This window comes from Salvia miltiorrhiza, chromosome 7, assembly GCF_028751815.1.
Source record: "Salvia miltiorrhiza cultivar Shanhuang (shh) chromosome 7, IMPLAD_Smil_shh, whole genome shotgun sequence".
NCBI classification, from domain to species: Eukaryota; Viridiplantae; Streptophyta; class Magnoliopsida; order Lamiales; family Lamiaceae; genus Salvia; species Salvia miltiorrhiza.
Genome location: NC_080393.1, coordinates 41,992,674 through 42,020,056, shown reverse-complemented (window position 1 = coordinate 42,020,056; position 27,383 = coordinate 41,992,674). Strand labels below are relative to the sequence as shown.

Genomic DNA, 27,383 nt, shown 5'->3' with positions numbered 1-27,383 from the left:
AATGGCTCAATAAGACTCGATCAATGAGGCAACCGGGAGGCGTCGTACCCACAACAATCTGTTGTTCATCGTCTCTGCGGCATTCAACGTCATGAAGCTCGTACGTCGTACAGGGCACTTGGACCTAGCCTATCTCTCGACACCAATATTGTCAAGATGTCTGTGCGCCTTGACTTTAAGGACTTCAAGCATTCAACATCACGAAGCTCTGATCGATAGGAATATGCCGTTGTTTTGAAAACTGCAGCTACATGCAACCCGTAATGCGCGAGATTCTTCTGCAAATGTTTATAACACAACGTGTTCGGGACGTTCGGGTAGACACACTCCACAGCATTTCGGATGCTCTTGTGCTTATCAGATACAATTAAGACATCATCAGGCTGACCAAAAGCAACCCTCAGTCGGTTGAAGAACCAAGTCCAAGACTCGTCATTCTCAATTGGACGAATCCCAACTGTGAGAGGAAATATGCTTTCGTTCCCATCCTTTGTAACAGCGACAAAAAAAATGCCTATGTTCTTTCCCTTCAAATGGGTTCCGTCTACTACAATGACCGATCTCAAGTAACTCCCGAAGGCAGCCACGCTCTGTTTAAGAGCAACAAACATATGCTGGAACTCGCCATCAGCCTTCGTCTGAAGGTCATATAACGTGCCGGGATTACTCAATCTCAGCATATACAAATATGATGGGAGCATCTGATAGGCGTTGTCAAAATCACCATACGTCATCTCAATCGCGATGTTTCTTGCTCGGAGAGCGAAACTGTAATTGATCTCAATCCCGAATAAGCGCTGCATCTCTGAAATCATCTCCTTCGGCTTCAACACGACCCTCTCCGACCAATTTTCGTGCAAAATACTTTCCAACGACCCTCACCGAAATCTATCTTGGACAGTGTGATTCAAATCCGTGTGGCAGGTATGATCCTTCACGAACATAATCACTCTCCAAATGGACGCACTCTCCTAATAATATCCCGCCCTCTAGTACATTAAGTTCTTCCCAACCTAATGTCGGCGCAACGTCAAAATCAAGGACTGGAATCTCCCAATGACGTAGCTCAGGCCCCGCTTACTCAACTCCGCCACGAGGCTCGACATCGGGATGATGATCCGAAGTGAAGTTCTGAGGCCCCGTCTGTGTCCAAGCTTCATGTTCAATCGTGACTGAATCAAATATATCCCTTCGTCGTCTCTCTTCTTCTTCCTCACCCGATGAGTCGGACTTCTCTTCCTGCGACGACTTCTCGTCCCTACGATGATCGTGTGTCGGTATGCTTCTTACAACGTCCGTCTCAGTAGGCAACATAGTAGACCATTGTGACTCATAATATCCCCGCTCCTGATTTTGAAGAACCGCAGCTGCAGATTGTTTGCCCTTCTCAATCACATACACAATGGGATACCTTTGTTGCTCGGAGATCAGACAGTTCAAATCCGAATCAGCCTTCAAAGCCACTTTTATTTTTCTCCCTTCGTCGGTGGTCGATTTGTAGAAAAGCATATAAGTGGATCGACCATCCTCGTCTAATTGCTCGTGCACCTCCTGTTGGATTTGTATACTGAAAGCAAGAACGTTTTATGCTTGTATACAATGATTCCTATGTTCACTATTTAATCTCCTATCTGACTGTGTTCATGATTGCATATGTATGTTCTTTATCTCTATATAAGTAGATTATATGATGTGTTGTAGATCACATAAGACCATATAATTGGAATAACCTTAAGAGATATAAAATGATCACAGCCGAAATGACTCTAGGACGAGTTGTTGGTTTAGGCTAGCTGTAGTATAGATGGAAGGAGTTTGCCTTGACTACTTGTCTATACTGGTACGTCATAACGTATTGATAGGATCACAGTGAGATGTATTCTTCTATCTGACATAAGTGAAGAATCAAGATCTCGGTGACTTAATAGAATCTTAATACTAATAGGATTTCAAATGTATATGTTGATTCGTATATCACTTTGACTTACTATGGATGAGAGTTATATAGTAACTTGAGCACTCTGTATCTTGGGTGATAGCGGTTAATATATGATATTTGATTATCTGTATTAGTACCCGTATCCGGTATAGGATAATGACATACCCTTAAGGAGCTCAACAAGGTTTATTGCGTTAAACCCTGCAGGTTGATTAAGTTCAGACGCAATAATAAGTTTTGAGTGGTACTACTTAAGGATTACAAAGAGATTAATTAATTTAAGCTGTCAGAGCTCTAATTAATTAATGGATGTCGGATATTTTAAATACAGAGATTTAATAAGTCTAAATACAAGCCCCGACTCATCACCGATAATAAAGGGGTAAGTCAGTATTGATTCTCTAGTGGAATGTATTAATACTTATGAATTAATTATGATCTGGGTTGATCATAGAAATTAATTCATTAGAGGCCCATCTTTATTGATTTTTGCTTAATTGTTCTAATTTTAAAGGTTTGCATGTGCATATTTTAAGTTAAATATTCTGGAAATTGGTGCGTTTTATGGTTTGTTTTATGCTTTGCAGGAGATTTAGGTTTTATAGCTGGAAGAGTGTAATTTTGGAGATTTTGGGTTAGAATGGTGTTTTTAGGCGTACTCTGGTGTGCAGAGCTGAAAAGCCCGCGCCAGAGTAGAAAAGCCCGCTGCAGAGCAGAGCAGAGAAGCTCGCCAGAGCAGAGCTGCGAGGATAGCTCACTAGAAGAGTCAGAGCTGAAGTCTCCAGAGCTGAACTTCCCTAGCAGAGCTGAAATCTCCAGAGCATAACAAACTTGTCAGAGCAGAGCTAAATCAGCAGAGCTAACTCGACAGAGCTGACTTACGCACCAGAGTAAACATGACAGAGCAGAGCTGACTTTTAGAGCTATTCGCCAGAGTTCGCTATTTACAGAGCTGACTTTTAGCTCTTCACTATACAGAGCGCGATAACTGCAGAGCTGACTTTTAGCTATGCACTATGTCTTTGCAGAGCCGATTTTGCGCCAGAGTTGAGATAACTTGCAGAGCACGCTGCCAGCTGGATGACCTTTGGATGCACGATTCTATTACCTTAAGAGTCCAGTTTTGAAGCCGAGTTTGATGCTAATTAGGGTTGAAAGAAGTCTATAAAAGGAGGTTTGAACGTGAAGAAGAGATAATCATTTGCCTCCGGCACTTAGTTACAATCAAATTCTTTGCCCTAATCTTGAGTTTCCACTAGGCAGCCAAAGTTTAGGTTTATTTCTTTCATAGTTCTAGTTTCGATTTCTGTTCTTTGTTAGTTTAGTATAGTTCTTTCAATTCATGTTTTAGATTAGTTCTTCGTTTAGAGTTGTAATTACGTGACAGATTACTTCTCGAGATGGTTTTACGGTATTTCTTTAATCAAGTTTATTTATTTGCTTTTACATGCGTTTCTTTAAATTCTGCAATTTAAATTACGCACTTTTAATTATGAAATTTAGTTTATGCGTTTTTATGATGCTTTCCTTTAAATTATGCAATTTAGTTTTATGCTCATTAGATTAGAAGCTTTTAAATTACAAGTATTTAAATTCCTAGTTAGTATTTAAATTTCAAGTTCCTTTACTTTATTGCGTTTAAATCTTGCCTAAGGTTTAATAGTTTAATTCGCCTAGATAATTTTAAGATTAAGTTTTAGTTAAGTTTAATTTACAAGCATTAGTTAATAATTCCTTTTCGCCTAGTTAAGTTTAATTCACATTAATTTATTTTCCAAGTTTTAGTTTAATAATCTAGTTTACTGTTTTCGCGTGACATAATTAATTGCCCTTAAAGATCTTCCTTGAGAGATGACACTGGGTCAACTTACCATCGCTAGGATGTCCTTGTTCTATTGCAAGTAAAACTAGAGGTGTTTCTAGTTGAGTCATTTATTCCTTGTATCTGGTCCCAGGGCTGGCCCAAAGTTTCCTGTGCCCTAGTAGGAGAATTTTCGTCCATCACAGTTATAGGTGCCCTAGGACTGTATTTTGTATTTAAATACAACTGTTTGCTCTCAGAAAGATACACACGATATTTAGGGTTTTTCGAGAGCAGCAAATGGGCACCAATTGAGAAGGGTCGATTTTCTCCTTGGGAATTCTCACAGCTCGTTGTCCATCCAACGGTGGGAGTTGAGCGGGATACAATTCAGAAGGTCAGAACTGGATTCTTTCAATTCAGTCATCGACAGCCTCTGCATACAATTTACAAGTAAGTGTTTCTAACTCCAATATGCAACACTTAAATTCATAGGAGCATGTTAGGGATTAATCATTGTATGGTTAATTTAGATATCCGAGAAACGATCTTATTGGGGCTATAATCCGTCAATTGGTATCAGAGCCTGGATTGCTTTCTTGGCTCTGTCAGTTAATTCGCGTACGATTAATAATATGCGTTGGTTTTGGTTTTGTTGTTGCTGTTCTTTGTGGTCTGTTGATTCGTGGGATACGTCGTTTTTGACGAGTAATCATTTTTCCACCACGAGAAAATTTGTGGCTAGACTAGGACTTTCGTTGTTGTTTTTGTTGTTCGGTTGTAATCTATAAATATGGTAAAACGAGACGCAAACGACGACGATCAGATGGAGAATGATGAACAGGTTTTTGGAGTGGATGAACAGGTTTCAGGCTGTGCTGCACTCTGGTTCGCGAACCGCTACACTCTGGTTTGCGAACTGCTGCACTCTGGCTTCAGAGCTGCTGCGCTCTCCCTTTGGAGTTGGTTCTGGTTCTGAGCACTTTGGGCTTCGGCTCTGGCTCTGGGCAGTCTGAGTTTCTGTTCTGGCAGTGGTCTTTGCTCTGGCTTCGAGCTCTGCTCTGGCTTCGAGCTCTGCTCTAGCTTCGAGCTCTGCTCTGGCAGTGAGCTCTGCTCTGACTTTAAGCTCTACTCTGGCTTCGAGCTCTGCTCTGGCTTCGAGCTCTGCTCTGGCAGTGAGATCTGCTCTGGCTTCGAGCTCTGCTCTGGCTGTGAGGTTTGCTCTGGCTTTGAGCGGTCTCTGCTCTGGCCAGAAGCTGTCCCTGCTCTGTTTTTGCTGAGGCTGCCGAGGAAGTAACGCACGTATCTCGAAGCTAACCCTAGGGGTTTTCAAAGACGAGCCTGATGGAGCAGTTTCGGGCAGTGTTTATGTTTTTGAGTTTTTCTTTTCTGTTTCAAATTAAATAGATTAGAATTGGGATTTCACGAATGGTTCACGAAGAACTTGATTTCTTTTATTCTGTTCTTTGCATGTCGTGGTGTTAATCCTTTATGCTCTTTGCATGCTGTTTTGTCTTTGCTTGTTAATGTGTGTTTGTTAACTGCGCTTAGACAAGCATGCTAGGTTTATCATTTTCTTAAGCATGTTTTAGAATTCTGCGAGCATGTTTTACGTGTTGCGTTCTAGAAGAGCATGTTTAGGATTATATGTTGAGCATGATCAAACCTTTTGAAAGAAAAAGACTAAGTTGTTTTAATAATTTTTATGGTGTTTAAAAATGATTTTAGACCTCCACAAGCGGTCTCTAGACAAAGTGATTGGCTATGTGAGTAAACGTCCACCCGCGTGGCTTACTTCATATTTGTTCTTTCATAAGTTTGTCAGATGAGATTTCTATAAAAAATATTTAAATCCATTAAAGTAGTGGGAGTTATGCAGTAAACGTCCACACGCGTGGCTTACTTGTATGATTTTCACGCAATGGAATTAAATAAGATAACCAAGAAATTAAATTGAAAGTGGCATGGTCCGAGTGAGTATGTCAATTTCGAGAATTTAATTGTCAAGGTTAAATTGTGGTCATTTCTTAGATATCATATCAAGTACAATGTACAACTCCCCGCGGAGTCCCTTCTTGATTATGCTATGGTCTAGTTAAGGTCCAACTATTAATTTCCTTTGTCAAAAAGTTAAGTTGACATGGATGGAAATTAAACGACTAGGTAAATAGTCTGGTTGAGGAGTTCGTGTGTAAACGTCCACACGCGTGGCTTGCATATGAGATTCTTTGCGCGGTTGGAGGTTTCAATCAATATTGTTTTATCATAAGGTTACAATATTATTGTTACGAATTATGTGCTTCATGTTCTTACATGTTTATTTTGTTTTACATTCAGATATGTCTATGTCTCCTATCATCTCTATTCTTGCAAATAATCCTCTCACCAGTCCGAACTATGTTGAATGGAAACGCCATCTTATGTATATTCTTGACGCTGAGGAGCACAGTTTTGTGCTTACTACTCCACGTCCCGCGACCCTTACTGATGAGTCAACTGATGTGGAACGAGAGGCGCATAGAAGGTGGCACAAGTCAAATAATATGGCCAAGTGCTATATTATGACGACTATGTCACAAACTTTGCAACTCCAGCATCAGGTCATGAATGACGCGGCTGACATCCTGTTGAACCTCACTGAGGTTTATGGGGAGTCCAAGAGATCTGCTCGATTTAACATAATGAGAGAAATCTTAGCATGTAAGATGAGCGAGGACAGTTCTGTACATGAGCATGTCATACACATGATAAATCTTTTTGATAGGCTCGAGTTACTCGGAGGAGGTATCGAAGGGGATGTCAAAGTCGATATCATCCTGAATACTCTCCCCAAGACTTTTGAGAACTTTCGTCTCAATGCCATTATGAGCAAGGCCAACTATACTCTTAATGAGTTGTTGAATGCTCTAGTTATGGCAGAGGGAGTCATGGGCAATGGGAAAGAGGTACTTGTCGCTGCCAAGGGATCTGCTTCTTCGTCGAAAGGCGGGAAAAAGAAGTGGAAAGGTCCGAAGGGCAAGGGAGGCAAGGGAGCCAAGGAAGCTAGTGGGAGTAGCAAAGTGGTGGCCCTACCGGCGGCGTGAAGAAGCCAACGGGAAAGGGAAAGTGCTTCAAGTGCGGTAAGACTGGGCACTGGAAGAAAGATTGTCCGGTGCTCAAGGCAAAGGGACAAGGTACGTCACAAGTTTTAGTAACTGAAACATGTTTAGCTTCGTTTTCTACTCATTCTTGGGTAGTGGATACGGGGACAATAGACCATGTTTGTTACACCTTGCAGGGTTTCAAGCCGACAAGGGAGCTGGGAAGTAATGAAATCACCATGTCCATGGGCAACGCGTCGAAGGTCGCAGCTATTGCAATTGGAGATTTATCTTTATGTTTTGGTGATGACATTTTAGTTTTGAGAGATATTTTATATGTGCCGGAGTTTCGGCGGAACATAATTTATATTTCAAAGTTATTTTTGGATGGATATTCTGTTACTTTTGATAGAGGTGTTTCTATCATGAAAAATAACATGATTATTTGTTCCGAAATTTTGAACAACTCTCTCTATACTATTACATGTCCAATTAATAATTCTGTCCATGTTGCATCTACATCACAAATTTGTCCAAATCCAAATAAAAGGAAATACTTTTCTCTTGAACAATTTACACATGCTTGGCACCTAAGGTTTGGCCACATCAATCTAAACAGGATCCAAAGGCTCGTGTCAAATGGAACTTTGAAAGACTTTCAAACTGTTCCATTTAGAACCTGCGAATCCTGTATAGAAGGAAAGATGACGGCAAGGCCTTTTAAGGCAAAGGGGAATAGGGCCTCACATGTGTTAGAATTGAGTCACTCTGACTTGTGTGGACCGATGTCCACAAAAGCTCGTGGAGGGTATGAGTATTTCGTCACTTTCATTGACGATTGTATATTTACTTACTTCAACACAAGTCTGAATGCTTTGAGAAATTCAAAGAATTCAAGACGGAAGTGGAGAAGAGATTGGATAAATCTATCAAGTCATTGCGGTCTGATCGCGGTGGTGAATACCTCGGAAACAAGTTTAAGAAATACTTGTCAGATTCTGGGATCACATTCTAATTGACTGCACCGGGTACTCCCCAACAGAATGGTGTAGCGGAGAGAAGAAATAGAACTCTTTTGGAAATGGTACGATCAATGATGAGTTATGCATCGTTGCCTATTTTGTTTTGGGGATATGCCTTGGAAACAGCAGTTTACTTGCTGAATCTAGTGCCGTCCAAATTGGTTCCTAAAACTCCTGTCGAGTTATGGTTTGGGCGTCAGGCCAGTTTGAACCATATAAAGATATGGGGTTGTCCTGCATACGTGCTAGACAAGGAAGCGAAGAAACTGGAGCCTAGATGCGAAATAATGTTGTTTGTAGGATATCCTAAGGGAACGAAAGGTGGTTATTTCTATAATCCTAAGGATCAGAAAGTGGTTGTTAGCACCAATGCACGATTCTTGGAACAGGATTATATATATAAACACAAGTCTAAGTCCGAGATTGTCCTTCAAGAAATCGAAGGCGATGGGCAGGCGATTCTATCACCCCAGCCAAGTGTGCAAGTGAATGCACCACATGACACTGCACAAATGTTGGGAACCTTGTGGAATATCCTAACCCTTGTTTTGATGATACCAAAAATCATAGGACTTAACTGTAATAGACTAGAATTATTTTGAACTCAAGTGTTAGAGTTCGTTTCTAGTTTAGTTTGCGGTGTCGAAGACTGAAGACTGAAGACTGAAGAACGAAGGATTGAAGACTGAAGACTGCAGATACCAACTGAAGTATCAGTTGAAGAATCAGTTGAAGACTGATTACTTAATGAGTGCAATGGACTGATACTAAAGTCAAGTATCAGTTGAACATTCCTCCTAGGACTGATCTTCCAACGTTCAGAGGAAGCCACGTACTCACAAAGTACAGTCGCATTAAATGCAGAGATCTCAGGATCTTATCTCTGCAGAGGTCATACCTATCTGGTGGTTACTTTTCAGAGACGTCACATCTCCTGTCCATCAAAGAGAGCCGTTTCCACCCAGACAAGGAACCTCGAAGATTGAAGCCTCAGCCCAAATTCGAATTGCTCTCCAACGGAAGAAATCTTGAGGACGATTTACGCCAACAGATCTATTCAAGAGTTCTCCTACAAATAGCGCTCGAGGATCACTTCAACCTTCACCGATTCAACGACATAAGCTGAAGCTCTGCCGAAATTACTACTCAGCCTTAAGCTTAAACTCCCCAAAGCTTGAATCGAAGAAGAGAATTCCAAAGCCAAAAATCAGTCACTGCTGATTACACACATTCTCTTAGACCCTAGGCATATATCTGTTTACCCAGAAGCCAAAGGTCAAACTTGCTTCAAAGAACTTGTTCTTTGTAAGTATAGTTGGCACTCGTTCAAACCTCCCCCCCATAAGAGTGTTTTGAGTGATTCGGAGGTCAGAAGGGTTTTCTGACTCTGAGAGTCTTAGCACGGGTTGTGTTAAGCAAGGGAAATCCGACGCGAGTGAAGCGTGGGTACTGGAGAAGGGTTTTCTTCAGTGTACGGTTGTGTGCACCCGGCAAGCACACGGTTCGGTTTGCAGTGCACCTGTTAAGCACTTGCGGAGTGAATTGTTGGTCTGATCAACCAACCGTGGATGTAGGAAAGGGTTTTTCCGAACCATGTAAAAGTCTCTGTGTTGTTTACAGCTTTCAGTTTTATATTCTTACTTGTGTTATTTCAATTGATAAAACTGAACACTGACTAACTGCAAAGAGAAACCATAACCAACAACTTGCTCCACCGAGGCTATTTCGAAACTAAGTTTAATTTCCGTTGCGTATGATATCAGTCTGACTGATCTATCTTTTGATAGTCAGGAAGAGTGTTATCATCTCTGTTTTAGCAAACTCGACTGAAGCCCTTACTTGCATCAGTTAAGTTCCAGCAACTTAACTGATAACTCTTTACTGAAGAGCTTTCAGTATCAGTCGTCAACCCTGTTTGGTCAAAACTGATTTCAGTAAAACATGCGTCTTTGTTTGCATGCAAAGTTTCGTTTTGATCTCTGACTGAGATCCCTCTGATTGATGATTGATTGAAAAATAGCCCATAGGTGTAATCCCCCCCCCATACACCTATTCGAGACCCTCGGGACCTAACAACAAACCATTGCCACAGCTGTACCACCACCACTTTATCGTAATGGGAGGGTTATCGTCCAACCCGATCGATTTATATTCTTGGGAGAATCTTCGGATCTTCTTCCTGTTGATGAACAAAAGGATATCAACCCTGACAATTTTAGACAGGTGATGGAAGATTTAGATGCAGATTCTTGGTACGACGTCATGGTTTCTAAAATAGAATCTATGACTGCTATGGATGTATACGAGAAAACTGAATTACCAAATGGCTTCTTGGTCATAGGTAGTAGGTGGGTATACAAGAGAAAAATAGATTCAGATGGCGAAGTCGCGGCTTTTAAAGCTAGACTGGTGGCGAAAGGCTATACCCAGGAACAGGGTATAGATTATGATGAAACCTTTTCACCGGTTGCCATGCTTAAGTCCATCCGAATACTCCTTGCCATAGCAGCCCACATGAACCTTGAGGTTTGGCAAATGGATGTCAAAACCGCTTTCTTAAACGGTTTCCTTGAAGAAGGAAGGGACATCTATATGCAGCAACCCTAAGGTTTTGTGAAGAAGGGCGAAGAGCATTTTGTATGGAAGCTGAAGAAGTCCATTTATGGACTTAACTAAGCTTCAAGGTCATGGAACAAACGTTTTGACGAGGTCATTAAATCCTATGGATTTACTCGTTGTGAGAACGAAAGTTGCGTGTACCGTTTAGATGCCAATGGTGACGTGGTTTTCCTTGCACTTTATGTAGATGATATCCTCCTCATTGGCAACAATGTGGCTCTAAAATTGGACATAAAGAAGTGGTTATCCGAACAGTTTCAAATGAAGGACTTAGGAGATGCAGCGTACATCCTAGGGATCAAGGTTATTCGTAATCGCCAGAAAAGGATGTTGAGCTTATCTCAAGTGTCCTACATTGATACTGTGATTGCTCGTTTTAGCATGCAAACTGCCAAGAAAGAGTTGCTACCTTTCAGACATGGCATTCCTCTGTCTAAGGACATGTGTCCTAAGACGCCTAGTGAGGTTGAGGAAATGAGGAAGGTACCATATGCTTCCGCTGTAGGTAGCCTCATGTATGCGATGCTTTGCACGAGACCTGATATTTGCTATGTCGTTGGCATGGTTGTGAGATATCAGTCAAACCCTAGACCAGGACACTGGACTGCAGTAAAGCATATTCTCAAATACCTGAAAAGGACTCGAGACTATAGGCTAGTTTACCAGTCAGATAGCCTAACTCCTTTGGGTTACACCGATTCGGATTTCCAGGCTGACTGGGATGAGAAGAGATCTACCTTTGGTTATGTGTTTACCTTGGGCGGTGGAGCCGTATCATGGCGGAGTGCAAAGCAGAAGTGCATTGCAGACTCCACCATGGAAGCCGAGTATGTAGCTGCTTTCGAAGCTGCTAAAGAGGCTATATGGTTCCAGAACTACCTCTTGGATCTAGGAGCGGTACCTAATTTGCCTAAAAGTATCATAATTTATTGTGATAACTCGGGTGCAGTGGCAAATTCTAAGGAACCCAGGACCCACAAGGCGACCAAACACATAGAGAGAAAGTACCACATCATACGAGAAATCGTACACAGAGAAGATGTGCTGGTTGAGAAGATCAATACCTTGGAGAACTTAACTGATCCTTTCACAAAGAATTTACCGTAGAAGGCCTACGAGAAGCATGCTCGAGGGATGGGATTGCGGTTGATGCCACCCACTTAGAGAAACTTTCAGTAAAAGTGGGAGAAGTGATAGTGTTGTAATAGCTAGTATTTAGCCACATAGTATACTAAAAGTTTGCTTTAGTATAAGTGGGAGATTGTTGGATTTGTATACTGAAAGCAAGAACGCTTTATGCTTGTATACAATGATTCATGTGTTCACTATTTAATCTCCTATCTGATTGTGTTCATGATTGCATATGCATGTTCTTTATCTCTATATAAGTAGATTATATGGTGTGTTGTAGATCACAGAAGACCATATAATTCGAATAACCTTAAGAGATATAAAATGATCACAGCCGAAATGACTCTAGGACGAGTTGATGGTTTAGGCTAGCTGTAGTATAGATGGAAGGAGTTTGTCTTGACTACTTGTCTATACTGGTACGTCATAACGTATTGATAGGATCACAGTGAGATGTATTCTTCTATCTGACATAAGTGAAGAATCAAGATCTCAGTGACTTAATAGAATCTTAATACTAATAAGATTTCAAATATATATGTTGATTCGTATATCACTTTGACATACTATGGGTGAGAGTTATATAGTAACTTGAGTACTCTGTATCTTGGGTGATAGCGGTCAATATATGATATTTGATTATCTGTATTAGTACCCGTATCCGGTATAGGATAATGACATCCCCTTAAGGAGCTCAATAAGGTTTATTGCGTTAAACCCTGCAGGTTGATTAAGTTCAGACGCAATAATAACTTTTGAGTGGTACCGCTTAAGGATTACAAAAAGATTAATTAATTTAAGCTGTGAGAGCTCTAATTAATTAATGGATATCGGATATTTTAAATACGGAGATTTAATAAGTCTAAATACAAGCCCTGACTCATCACCGGCAATAAAGGAGTAAGTCAGTATTGATTCTTTAGTGGAATGAATTACTTCCTCCGTCCACCAAAAATATGCCACAATTTTCTTTTTCGTCCGTCCACAAAAAATATGCCACATCCATTTTTAGTAGTAGGGTCCACACCATTCCACTCATATTTAAAGTGGACCCTTACTCCACTACCAACTTTACTCACATTTTATTAAAATCCGTGCCGAAAGTAAAGTGGCATATTTTTGGTGGACGGAGGGAGTAATACTTATGAATTAATTATGATATGGGCTGATTGACTCAACCCAAAACACCTAAGGGATTGACTCGCAATCGTACGAGGTCGTCCTAGTGTAATAAGCTAACCCAAGTCGTCTCTCAAGGAAGGCTAAACAGGGCTCTGATCATGCTACGCACAGAAAATAGGAAATAAACCTAAACAATCTAATCAGAAGGTTAGATCTGACACTCTCTCTCCGGTTAACTAATTCGTAATTAAAATAAAGCATATAAATTTACCTAGGCGAAAGATAGGAAGCAGGTAAAGAAAGCAAGAAGGCAAATAAAGCTAGGGTTCTAAACTAGCAATCTAGAAGCAATAATTAAATCAACAACCATAGACAATGATTATCTAGGCGAGATAAAAGAACAAACATCTAATCAAATTAATACTAAGCATGATTTTCCTAAGGAACATGTAAATGAAAAGCGACATCAATTCAACTGAGAATTACTCTAACAAATCAACCAACAATCTAACTATACTAACTAGGCAATAAGATTAACAAAGCATAAATCAATGCTAAATATCATTATCAAAACGTATTCAATTATCTAGGAAAAGAGCAACCAAGAAAGCTTGTAGAATTCGATAAATCAATAGATAGAACTTACAATTGATTAAAGGAAACGACGATCTAGCGTAATCCGAGAGTTTCTAATGTGTTTCTCCCTATCAAAACACTAGGAAAATACAGTAAAATGGAGTTGGAGGCTGGATGGGTCGAGAATGGGGGCCAAAACCCTCAAAAAATGGGTTTTAAACCCTCAAAAACGTAACTGACAGCACCGCGACGGCGGCCGCCGTCGGACGGTGGCGCCGTGGACTTCCTTCGCAGAATGGGCATGGCGGCCGCCGTCCACTGCAATGCGCAGCGGTTTTGTTTTGGCCCGTTCTCTCTCGTTTCAAGTTGGATTTTGGATCCGTTTTCGCCTACGAACTCGTATCGAGACGAACTTCGATTCTTCTTCAAACCAATCAACAAAATTCTGACTTTATTTTTGTCCACATATCAAACAATTTGAGCATAAAATCCTGAGACAACAAAATTAGCACAAAAGCTCAAATCAATCAACTCTTGAGTGAAAGAGACCAAATAAAAGTCAATATAAGATGTAAACACCCACAAATTCATCACAAAATAGGGCTAAACAACCCCCCCACACTTGATCCTTTGCTTGTCCTCAAGAAAAGTCACGACACCAAATGATAGTTCACAAGAAAACTTCCTCATCATTCACATCTCCAACCAATCTAAGTCTCTTAGCCATTACACATTCCTCACGAGATGTTCATTGTTAAGATTTTAAGAACCAACAACCACATGATACAATTCAATCCGATCAGACTCAATTCTCCGCTAGAGGTGAATTCCCTAATGTGATTGCCTTTATAATCAAATCTCATTTTCCTTGAAGATGATAAACAATCAAACCAAATCTAATTTTATACATCTTTCTTTTCAAGGTGATGTTATTCCATTCTCAATAGATGGGCCAACTTTCGTGAGATCAACACTTTTGGAGGTAATCCAAAATGTTCTCACGTGGTTTTCAATGCTCATAACACTACCGTCAGAGGAGCAGAGACCTAGAGCTATAGAAAACTTCACAACAAACCAACATTCAAACTCAAGGGATAAGATCGTAGGCTATCACAATGAAAACACTCCCTCTAGCATCTACCGGACAATTCACGTATAGCTCATAAGGGTGTTGCATCCAAGTAGGGAGAGTAGTAAAAAAAGAGTCTGCGTAATTAACTTAAAAATAAGGAGCCACTAATTAACCCACATTCTTAATTAGGATGAATTAAATATGGCAAAGGGTAGTAATTAAATGAAACAAGGGAGGGTAAAAGGGTACAAAAAGCAGAGTAGGGCATTAAATTGTGGACAGTTTTTTGAAGGCAAGTAGGGCATTAATTTGTGGACGGAGGGAGTAAAATATATATATATTGTGATATAAAAACCAGTTATAAATGACATGGTAATAATACCCGCCAGTAAAAAGTATCCGCTAGAAGTAGCCGCTCCGGGTTTCTTTCACGCGGCTACTTCTAGCGGATACGATTTACTGGCGGGTATGTATGTTGTAGGCTCTCTAATATTTTACTGTTTCATAATATATGATTCTATATTTTTTTTATCCAACATTTTCTATTATTTTATGTGTTAGGCTATATTAATTCATGTTAAATAAAATAAAATCAAAAATTCGAGACTTATTACACCACTATAATCCAAATTTGTCAAAATACAAGCCTATTATGTATTTCTACTTCATAAAATATATTTTAAAAAAAGAAATACAAAATGAGGATAAGTTTGTGTATAATAAAACAGTAATACGAGGACGTAAAAAATTGTAATTTAAGTATATTTGGAAACAAAAAAAAATTCTGAACCCGGCTATTTTTTACTAGCGGGTAATGTATGCATTAGGTTCAGAATTTTTTTTTGTTTCCAAATATACTTAAAGTACAATTTTTTACGTCCTCGTATTACTGTTTTATTATACACAAACTTACTTTCATTATTTTCAAACTTAGGGCATTTTACCTCACGTGGCTTTACAATAATTGCACATTTATCTGGTTTTGTGCATTTTTAACTACCTATCTTACACATTTTCTTACACAATTGTACTTGTGTAAGAAAAGTGTAATAACTTTTACAAAAAACCAAGCAAGCCATCACCATCAAGTGTACTTTTCGGTCTTTGACTTTAAATGTGGGTAGTTTTGTAAGATGTTTTATCAATGTGGGTAGATTTAATTCCAACCCTTGTTTTATCGTTTAATTTCGATTTCACTGGGCATCGCACGGATGGACGTACTAGTAATTAATAATAGAAGAAAAGTTATATTTAGGTTGGTGAATATTGATAAAATATAAAAGTTAATATAAAGTTTAATTGAGTTAGATCGTGTATGTGAAAGAAAAAATAACTCCCTCCGTTCACAATTTAAAGCCCTACTTGCTCTTAATTTTTTGTCCACAAATTAAAACCTTATTTTGCTTTTTGTACTCTTTTACTCTTCTTCTTTTCCTATATTTATTACTCTTTGCCACTAATGGACTCACCTTAAAACACCTTTATCATTTTTATATTCTATAGTATTTACTACACTTTATCACTAATGAACCCACTCACAATACCTTTATCACTTTAGTCAACTATCTTTATCACTTTAGTCAACTACCCTTATATTTCATCCACATCACCTTTCTCAGCTTTCTTAGTGTCCGTGCTCACACCAAAGTAGGGCTTTAAATTGTGGACGGAATGAGTAATTTTTATGAAAAAGGTACGTTGAAGAAGATTATTGATAAAGATAGTCTCAGCTCCAATACCCAATAGATTTTGTTGTATGTTTATAGGTTGGGATGAAAATCGGGTACAACGGGTACGGATAGTGACTATCCATACTCATACCCACGAACTAAATGGATAGTGATTTTTAACCACGAAACTATCCATGATATCAAATGGTATCCAAACCCGCTACCCGCGGACACCCGCTACCCATCGGGTATCCACCAACCTGCTATCCGTCGGGTATCCGTCACCCGCTATCCGTCGGATACCCCCACCCACTATCCATCGGAAACCCGCGAAACAGAATTTAAATATAAATTTATAACAAATTTAATACCAAAAAAAAAAATCAACACAAATAACATAGTTCAAATCCACATCTTTCATCCATGTTGAAATCCACAAATAACAAAGTTTAATCCAAATTCATCAACTAAAATATAAAATTTCAATGGCTGAATTAGAGTTTGGGCCTTAGGTTTAGATTCTGTTAGGGCCTATTTTTAAGATATGATATTCTGACCCATATCTCCAATGTATATTCAAACCCATATTTCTAGGATTTTTTTGTGGGTATTTGAAGGGTATTTCACGGATAATTAACGGATATTTTTGCGGATATTTTTCGCGGATAAACGGATTTCGCAGATATGGATAGTAAGTATCCAAACTCATACCCACGAACTAAATGGATAGTGAATTGCAACCACGCTATCCGTGGATATAAAATACCTCTCAAACCCACCCAAATAAATTCGGGTTCCCGAACACCTTCAAGATAATATTTGACATTTCTTTCCCACAATTCCAACTTAACAAATGGACAACGATAAAACAATAGAGTAAAGAGAGAGAAAAAGGAAAAAAAGAAAAGAGGATGAAAGTTAAACACAATGGCAAATCAAACGGCTATGGGAACAAGAAGCCTCAACAAATTACAACTTAACACCATTCACAATGTTCTACCTTATAAAATAATAAGAAATTATAATAACATGTGAGAAAATAAAATCCACACTCAACTTCTAAACCCGAATGCGGACCATTTCTTGGACGTCTCTTTCTTAGTCCTTTTGGAATTGGGATCAATAAGGTTTTCAAGGGATTTAGCCTTCTTGTTTCTAGACCTGCCGGCTTCCTTCAACAGCTCAGCTAGCCTTTTCTTCTCGTCATCAAAATCGGGATTGGCTGTTCCAAGTTTCTCTTCTCGCAGTTTAAGAACATACTCCAGAATCTCTATCGCATCTTCAATTCTGTACATGTATACGAATATTTGTTAAAGATGGGTTGTCATAAAAAAATGTTACTATAGGCAGACCAACATTTTAGAACATCTAAGTGCATGAAAGTATCTCTTGATGCCAACATTAGCGTATTTAATTTGATACATAATCAATGACTACTACGCAGACATCAAATTTTGGGCATACTGAAGTAAACTGGAGCAACTTGTTTAGAATCATGAAAACAAACTTATGCCTGATGACTTTCTAATCAGGAGAATTGAAGTGAAATGCCTGCACAATTTGTGTTGTTATATCTTGGATGAACTATAGGAGAAGGGAAAGGACTGATAATTTGGACCTTCATTATTTATTTATAATATTAATATCTACAAGTGGACATTGATATCTAGGCACCTCAATAATTGATAAGTATGCTTATCTAATCCAGGAGAAATTCAAGAAGAAAAAAGAACATAACGAGGACAGATAATGAGGTTATGTTACCTTCCCATAGCATCATAAGTTGCTGCAAGATTGCTATATACACCGAGAGTGTCCTGATGACATGGGCCACACTCCTGTTCCAGTATTTCTCTAGCTTCCTCAAATAATTCTGCTGCCTCATCGATCTTAAACAACTGAACACAAGCCAAACCCATTTGGTTCAGCACAACACCAAAGAAAGCTGATTTCCTCTCACCACTGGCTCTAAGTTTTGTTACAGCACTTTCAAAGGAGCTCCGCGATACTTCGTACCTTCCAACCATGTAATACATCACTCCCATCCGTGCTTCAATCCCAGCTACTGTACTGTGCTGCCCTGGTTTATCCTCCAATAGTTTCATGGCCTTCTGTAGAAGCTTCAAAGCTTCTTCAGGTTCATTGAACAATTCATAAATAGCTGAAATTTCTGTCATCCCACTAGCAATCTCTTCTGAAGTTGTTCCAGGTACAGGTTTTGCATATATTCTCAGCGCATTTTCACAATAAGATCGCGACTCCCTTAATTTTCCTGTCTTGTAGTACAGGTCAGCAAGCCGGACAAAGACCGAGGCCACCGAAGGGTGGTTATCACCTTTAGAAGATTTGAAGACAGTGAGTGCCTTCTGGTAGGAGAAAACTGCCTCATCAAAGCGGGAAAGAGATGAATAGATATTGCCGATGCTAACATCGATAGCAGCAACCTCATTTTCTTGTCCATTGGCAATCATAGCCATGCTAGCAAGCACAAGGTGTTCCAAGGCTGCTTCATAGTCTCCTTTAGCCTCGCATATGAGAGCCATCAATCGGCGGTCCGCTGCTTCCTCAAGAGATGCCGGTGGGCTATGCACTCGATGGATTTCAAGAGTTTTTTTGCATAAATTATCAGCTTCATCAAATTGCATGGCTTGGACATGGGCCTCCGCCAAGTATCTGCATGATTTAGTAATGGTAATTCATAACAGAAACAATTAAAATTTGGTAACGAAATACCCTAAAAAAAAAAAAAAATGGTAACGAAATAATGGTTTATCTATCAACTAGATTAAGATATCATTTACTTGCTTCATCAATTCCCTAATAATTTCAATTCTCCCATTTAAGGTATTTCCCTCCTTTTCTTTTACTTTCTGTTCTTTTTGTCTTCTCATCTTTTCTTCTATGGGTTTCTTCATTTTTTTTTTCTTTTCTTCTCATTTTCCTATTTTCTTCTTGAAACTAGTTCTTACTTATCCTCTTGTTTTTATTTCTTACATATCCTCCCTGCTTGGATAATCTATAACCTCTTCCTGCACCGATAACATGTCGCCTGACAGTGACAAATTTGCTGGCCGAAATAAATGCATTAACTATGAAAAATAAAGTCAAGTAGGGGTTTGGTTGATGCTGCAAGTCTTATTTAGGCTGCTAAGTAAGGCTTGTACAATTAAACTAAACTAAGACGAAAACATTAGATAATTGGAAGTTCCAGTGTTGTAAAAAACTGTTGAGGCTTACGCCTTGAGGCCTGCCTCGAGCGCCTCGAGGCAAGGCTATCAGAAAATGCCTCAAGGCTTACGCTTTTGTGGCTGCTTGTGATGTCTACACCTTTTCAAGCTGAGGCATACAACTCAGGGTAAAATGCCCCAAGGCTTGAACCCGCCTCGCCAAAGAGCAGCATTAAAGTTTTTTGGGCTTAGTTGGGATGGTTTTTTTTGGCCTAACTAATTCAAAAACAATAAAAACTGATGCCCAATAAATATTAAATATAATTTCTAAACCCATCTAAAGTCAAATACTAATTATAACCCTAACAAAACAAAATAGAAAACAAAGTTACGCAGTGGCATCACTCCTCCTATTGTTGAGGAGATGAAGCAAACAAGATTGGATATAGATGCGTGCATTGATGAGGACGCTGATGGTGTTGTTGATGATGAGTTAGATGACTATGATGTTTGATTATGATTTGATTTTATTATTGAGTAACAAAACTATATTATGAACACTTTAAGTCTTTATTTTGATCTTGTTGAGACTTCTAAACAATTAAAGTTTTAAATTGGGTCAAACCCACTACTTGGTTTGAAGGTGACCATAAGACTTACGGTCTATTCGACACGAGTCAATCGTACAAAAAAGAGCAAAGAGTATACAGCAATTGCTTTCATAAAAGAGGCTCACTCACTCTACGTGTTTGACTGCAGTTGTTTTGGCGTGTTTATATAATTTAGCCGTTTTGCTTTGAACCTTTTCGGGAGAAATGAAAATTTATTTAAGCACCCAAAAAAAAGAATCTAAGATTGGATGATATATGGTTGGGAAGTGAATTGATTTGGCTTCACAATCTCTTTTGTTTTTTTTTTTTGAGAGAAGCTTCACAATGTCTTTGATGGTTCATGAATTAGAGTTTTTTTAGAGAAAATTATCACCCTAAACACTGTAGGCTACCATGTCTCGACCGACCAGCCAGCCCCAAAAAACCTACTGACTGGCCAACCCGACCTGTCCCGCCTGAATCCATTTCAGGCTGCAATTATTTTGCCCTAACCCTCTTCTTTTTTTCTTGGTTTGTTCAGACTAATCTGTGGGTTTCGGGCTAAATTCAAATCCGTAGTTAAAATGCAATGCATAAACTGACAATGAAATACTCCAAATCAATGCATTTATAAGTTGCATTACATTTTCTCTCCAACCTTCAAAATTCAGTTTAAAGAAACAGAGAAAGTAGAACGAAAGAGCTCAGTAGGTTAATTAGGTAATTAAGCGAAAGGAAATCAGAAAATCTGGAGCTAAATCATATGTATCAGAAGAATAGCAGAAGAAAGTGTACGAGTCAGTCTAGGGGATAGGCAGTCTTACAACTTACAAGCCAGAATTTAAACTTCATTTCTACAGTTTAAATACTTCAATTGTCTTCATAGCATGAGCAAAATATATCAATATTAAGCACACAATCGAGCTAATCTACCAAAATTCAGATAGGTAATCAACTATTTCTCTGAATCAGGATAACAGCAAGATAACACCCAATTTGAAAATCACATGGTCCCAGTATTAGCTCCAAATAAATTTTGAGAGTTGCAAAAGAGAAAAGAAGTAAACATTACCTGCAAGTCTCTGCAACTCTGGGATCATTATCACCCAAGGCCTCCATCTGAATCTTGAGGCCTTCCTTATAGCACTCAATCGACCGATCCAGCTGTCCCAGCATGGAATGCGTATCCCCCAACTGCATATACCCCGAAAACGCGGCCAGCGCGTGATCCGCACCCCTCGCCACCTCCGGTACCTTAATTGCCCGCTCCAACACCGGCACCGCCTCCTCGAATTTCCCCAGGCTGCAGTAGATCGCCGCCACCACGTGCAGGCTCATGGCCAAATCCAGGCTGGGCTCGCCGTCGACGGCGCATTTCTCGAAGCTCTTTGAGGCGCGCAGCGCGTAGTCCAGGGCCTTACTGGGGCCCTCGCCCGACGCGATCGTGTCCCGGGCCAATTTGAGCAGGAAGGGACCGAGATCCGGGTTGTCGAGAGAGGCTTCGTTGAGGAGGTTCTTCTCGGGTGGGGATTTCTTCTTGGCGGAGCCCCGATCCGGCGATGGTTTGGCGCGTGAGGTGGAGGGAGAAGGGGAGGGCGGGCGGCGCGTGGCGGGGGAGTTAGATTTGGGCTCGGATCTGACCGTTTGAGCTCGGATCGGAGTGTGGGGCTGCTCGTCGGGGACGGTGATTCTCAGCGGCGGCGCGTCCGGCGGCGTCTTGACGGAGACTAAGCCCGGCATTGTTGCAGAAACTGTGAAAGCTCAACTGAAGCGTGGAAAATTGGGGGTTTGAGGTAACCAACCGTGAGAATGGAGGGGAACTAATTAAATAGGGAGGATTAATTAAGAGAGTTAATTCCCCTCAAAAAAAAAAAAAAAAATTAAGAGAGTTAATTAATAATTATGGGGTGGGGATTAATACAGGCCACCATTTTTCAAGTGTTGCTTGCTGGTGAGAAAGACTGTGGAAGATGAGAGAGAGAGATGGCCGTTGGGGTGAATATAGTGAGGTTGAGAAAGGATTGAATACAACTGTAATTATCAAGTGCCATCGTATATCAGGTCCTACTCCTACTCAATTGTAGAGTGTCCAAATAAATAATCACGGCATGTTCACTTTCTTTTTTTTTTTTTTTTTTTTAGAGAGAATCATGCATGCCCTTTTCTTATAAACACTTGTAAAAATGCCCACTTTTACAAGTGTTTATAAGAAAAGGGCATTTTTGCAAATGCCCCTTTACTAGCCAGGATGAATGATAAAAGTGAAATTGGTATTGTATCAAAGTATTTGGCAAATGAGCTGCAGAGCTCATCTTGGGTATAATCGATTGTACTACTATACAATCGAATTGTATTTTGACGCGCACTCTTACTCAAACTCGCATTTTAATCGGAACCATATAAATGACATTATTCAGTTACACAAATGATATTATCAGTAATTGATACTATTCGGTTATACAAATGACACTGCGTATAAATGACACTATAAGATTGCAAATGAGATTGTATATAATTGACATTATTCGGTTATACAAATGACATTGCCTATAATTGACACTATTCGGTTATACAAATAACACTGCCTATAATTCACACTATTCGGTAATACAAGTGACACTATAACATTTTAGTCATTTATATAACCGAATAATGTTATTTACAATGTTATAGTGTCATTTTATACTTGTTGGGACGCAAAAGATATCCAACTAGTTTTGATGACACCAAAACCATTAGATTGCTTCTCATGTCTTTGTCTCAATTGTAGGTCCAAAGGTTTCAGTTTTCACAGGCCTTGGCTAGAGCTACAAAGACTTTAGATCAAGTGGACAAGGAACCAAAGACCGAAGATCAAAGACAGCTCAACTGAAGCACGCTTCACTGAAAGGACGCACCTCGACTGGAAGTCTTCAGTCATCAGTCATAGATGCTCACACAGCTTAACATCAGCATTGAACTGAAGACATCTCAAATACCAGTCGACATTTTGCATCTAGCTGAAGGAAAGAGTACCGGACACGCTACCTTTAATACTCAAGTACAATAGCATTAAATGCCGAAGATTTGAAGATCATCCTTGCAAGTACGGAAGTTTCCCTTTGCGTGTAAAGATGCAGAAGCACCATACTCCTAGGACAAGACAATTCATAATGCTGCCAAAAGGAGTATTCGAAGATCGCCACCTCAGCCCAAGAAGCAACATCCTCTCACAGCGGCAGAAATCCTGAAGGTTATCTCTCCAACGGATCTATTCAAGACTTTGCCTATAAATAGAGCTCGAGGAATAGCTGCAATCTTCACCGATTCAAAGACATACGCTGAAGCTCTGCCGAAGTATAGAGCCAGCCTTTCCAAAGATAGATTTCGAATTGAAGAAGTGAGTAAACAACGTTGTAAAATCAGTCTAGCTGATTACCTAAACTCTCTTATTTATCTAGGCACTTCTTGCTTTATCCTAAGCCTAGAATAGATTACACGAGAGCTTGTTCTCTGTAATCTTAGTTGGAAGAGTTCAAACCCCCTTTTCAACCGAGAGAAAAGTGAGTTTGAGTGGTCGTAGTTTAGTGCTAGAAAACTAAACTGTTAGGTCCCTTGGCACCCAGTAAGCCAAGTGGTTGTTGTTTAGTACCAGGAAACTAAACTAAGTAGGTTACCTTGGTACCGTCAAACCAAGCAGGAGTCCAACTTAAAGGTTCTGGCTCCAGTTATCTTAGCATTAGCTGATTGGACACGACAGTATCAGGGCGTGCTAAGTGTTAAAACCAATTCAGTTGGATTGGCAGTTTTGCTGTGTACCTCTAAGTATTAGCCCAGAGAAGTTTGTCAGACAAATTATCTGGCTGTGTGATGCAGCTCAAGGTTCGATAGGACAAGACCCGGTGCATGTCCCTGTTGGTCTGGTTACAAGAGCACGAGCCAAGAAGTTCAAGGAGAGCTTGATGAGCTTAGTTCAAGAAGTGTGGGCTCAAGAGTTGACCTATTGGAGATGGTGGAGTCGGCCCAAGTCTAATTAATCTCATTACATGCGAGTGGGCCGAAGCTTGAAGATTTGATTTATTTTGAAGACTTCATTTATTTATTTCAGCTTTGTTATTTTCGCAGCCCATGAGTTTAAAGGGCCTTGTTATTTTCGGATTTTAGTAGTAAGGGCCTTGTTTGGCTTATTAGGGCTTGTTTTTAAGTTTTTTCCTTATTAGACTAGGTTTAGTTTTGCCTATATATATGGCTACTACATGTTGGACGAAAATTACCCTACTTTTATCAATAAACTTGTGAGTTTTATTTCTCTCTTGAGAATTCCGAATTCCTCTTGATTTTTCCAAGACGAATTCAATTTATCGACGTAACGGCGAGTTAACCAACCATCGTCGGGTGTCATTCAGCGTCCCCGAGTTGCTGCGTCAACTTCACGTTGGGGTTTAGGGATCCGTTCGCCTAAATCATTCCGTGGGTTAGATTCAGAGGTTTTGGGATTTCCATCCTTTCCTTCAAGTTCAGTCTTCCGCGTGCGTTGTGTTCAATCGATCGGCAAGGATCATATCACTGTGGATGTAGGGGAGATGTCTCCAAACCACGTTAAAAATTCTTGTGTTCTTTACTTACTTTCAGTTATTTCCTTTGTCTGTGCTAAACTGCTTTCAACTAAACTGGAATAACTGAAAAGTGAAACTAATGATTTTACAAAAGATAAGCATCTTCTAAAGGCTATTCGCACTAAGTTTAAAATTCGCAGCTGGGTTATTAATCCTACTGACGATCCTTAGTCAGAGAGATTAATAACTCTACTATGTTTTACAAACTAAGACTGAAGCCTTATCTGGACATCAATTAAGCCCAGCGCTCAACTGATGTCAATCCACTGAAGAATCTTCAGTATCAGTCTACAACCTATTTCTAACTGAAATCTGGTTTAGTTTGTTTATGTTTTGCGAAAAATAGCCCACTGGTGTATTCCCCCCCCCCCCCCCTCATACACCAGTCAGTCAACCCTCTGGGACACCAACAATACTTAACGTCATTTGTATAACCGAATAGTGTCAATTATAGACAGTGTCGTTAGTATAACTGAATAGTGTCAATTATAGGCAGTGTTATTTGTATAACCGAATGTTGTCATTCATTTACACAGTTTGGATCATGTTGAGAACTTAATGAAATATCCTAGCCTTAATTTTGATGATACCAAAATCCTTAGGTTTTCTTTGTAATAGACTAGAACCCTTTGAACTCAACTGTTAGAGTTCGCTTTCTAGTTTATCTAGTGTTCTGAAGACTGAAGAATGAAGACCGGAGGAATAAAGACTGAAGACTGAAGATTGATGTAATACCTCGAATTTTCCTCAATATGATTTTAGAAGAATTATTGAGTTTAGAATTACATCGATTCGCACCCCGGAGAAAAATTATTTTAATTCCATCAATTATTGGTTGAAGTTTTAAAGCAAATTGAGCTTAATTATATAGATTGTTTTTAATCATTTGAATTAGCATATTGATCCATTTTGAATTTCTGACATGCATCCATTTAAAAGCCCAGCCCGTTAAAATTCAACAGCCATTTGGCCCATTTCATAATTTCCTCCTCCCCAAGCAAGCTACAGTAGTCAGATATCTTGATTTTTGTATGTATAAATTTTTATGAATGAGGCTCTTCCGCGTAGCCACTCTTTCCTATATATAATTGCCCACTCATTTGCTGAAAACTCAACCTCAAATCATTCTCATTTCACTTCTAATATTCTTGTGCAGACACAACATCCCCACACAATCTCCACAAATCTCCATAAATAAAAGCTCAATCATCAACTCATCTCCATCCTCTAAACGAAGCCATACACAGACATGACAAAATCAATAATCACAATTCAGACTTCTGCAAATTAGCATCAAAATCCCATCATAGCAGAATTTCTGCAGAATTCCAGATTTGGAACCCAATTCCTACGGACACAGATAGTAGAAACCTTCTTAAGGTTTGCTCTCTTCACTTCACCACTGTTACAGAATCAAGAAGCCATTTTTCGCATATACACAAAAGCAATTTTCAGCATTTGAGCTATCAAAGTATTTTTCTTTCATAAGATGCTTTTGTGTGTGTTGGTGTGTGTGTGTGTGTGTGAAGTTCGAGAGGCTGCTGCTGGGGTTGAGAGTCGAGGGAGGACGGAAGAGGGTTTTGAGCCTATTTCTGCGCAGTACTTTTTGGGTTGTTCAGTCTGCGTTTTTGGTTGTTTTCATTTTCGTTTGGAGGTTTCCCACCCTTTTCGTGTCCGTTTAGTGTTGTTGGTGTGGTCTCTTGTGGGACGTTTCGTTGAGTGCTCTCGTTGAGACAGTTTGGCAAGCTCGTTGGTGCAATTGGTTTTTGCGTTCAGTTGGTAGATTGAGGGAATTTGATTCCTTGAGAGAGAAATTGAGCGGAAAAAGGCACGAGAGAGTGAGATTATTAGAGTGAAAAAAGTCATTGAATTGTGAGATACACGAGCGCTGAGTGATTTCATCTTGAGTGATACACGAGTGTTTGTGAGGTGGTGAGGTCCTTTTATTTTGTTTCACTAACCGTTTCTTGTTTTCTGTGTCACTATGTCTAAGAAAGATGAACAGGGTGCGGATTTGAGCGATGGCCCTGTTATGGATCCACAGTTAAAACTCGTGGTGGAGGCACTTCGCTCAGAATTTGGCAAGATGCTACACTCAGAAATCGAGGGAGTGTACGACAAGATCGAGCTGATGGAGCAGTCTCATTCTCGAGAGACCACTTTCACATGAGGAGGCCACCGCGGGCGAGGAGGCCGTGGTGGTGGCGGAGGTCGATTCCACCGTCCGTATGAGGAGCATGTAGATGATACAGGATTTGAGGATGAGGACGATGGCGGCAGAACGTGGCAAGATAACAATCTGGGCAACATCAAGATGAACGTTCCTCCCTTCCAATGGAAGAATGACCCAGAATTGTATCTTGATTGGGAAAGAAAGGTGGAGCTTATGTTCGATTGCCACAACTATTCAGAGCTCAAGAAGGTGAAGTTGGCAGCAATTGAGTTCTCCGATTATGCACTTGTTTGGTGGGATCAGATGGTGACGAGTAGGAGGAGAAACAGTGAGCCGCCTATTCAGACTTGGCAGGAGATGAAGGCTGTGATGAGGAAGCGTTTTGTGCCGAATCATTACTACCGCGAGCTTTTCAACAAGTTGCAGACTTTGAGGCAAGGCAGTCGGAGTGTGGATGAGTATTATAAGGAGATGAAGGTTGCCATGATTCGAGCCAATGTGGTGGAGGAGCGAGAGGCCACCATGGCGAGATTCTTGACTGGTTTGCATTGGGATATTCGTGATAAGGTGGAGTTGCAGCACTACGTTGAGTTGGAGGACATGGTTCATATGGCCATCAAGATTGAGAATCAACTCAAGAGGAGGGGCAACAACAACAGCAACCAGCGCCAGAATCAGGGCAATTGGAGGCAATCGCAACCAGTTTCTAGTGGTTCCTCGTCAAAAGGGAATCAATAGAAAAAGGAGGCACCGCCGAGAGAGGAGAAGAAGCCATTCGTTAGGTCCCGACCCGAGGGATCCGGTGCAGCAAATCAGGGCATTTTGG

At 40.0% G+C, this 27,383-nt stretch overlaps 1 protein-coding gene across 1 annotated transcript; it reads right to left on the bottom strand.

Annotated features, from left to right (window-relative positions):
- Positions 1-16,838: 16,838 nt before the first annotated feature.
- Positions 16,839-21,855, bottom strand: LOC130992843 (protein KINESIN LIGHT CHAIN-RELATED 1). Its single transcript, XM_057917602.1, has 3 exons — positions 20,862-21,855; positions 17,797-18,705; positions 16,839-17,319 (listed from the first exon to the last, which is right to left on the bottom strand). The coding sequence occupies exons 1-3, from the start codon at positions 21,527-21,529 to the stop codon at positions 17,085-17,087; spliced, it is 1,812 nt and encodes a 603-aa protein (XP_057773585.1). The 5' UTR covers positions 21,530-21,855; the 3' UTR covers positions 16,839-17,084.
- Positions 21,856-27,383: the final 5,528 nt, after the last annotated feature.

What these genes read in the sequence shown, in the direction of transcription:
- LOC130992843 (XM_057917602.1), bottom strand. Translation starts at nt 21,529, where the DNA reads ATGCCGGGCTTAGTCTCCGTCAAGACGCCGCCGGACGCGCCGCCGCTG. An exon ending in AGAGTTGCAGAGACTTGCAG is followed by an intron (nt 18,706 to 20,861) that starts GTAATGTTTACT and finishes TAAATCATGCAG; the next exon opens with ATACTTGGCGGAGGCCCATG. An exon ending in ACTTATGATGCTATGGGAAG is followed by an intron (nt 17,320 to 17,796) that starts GTAACATAACCT and finishes ATACATGTACAG; the next exon opens with AATTGAAGATGCGATAGAGA.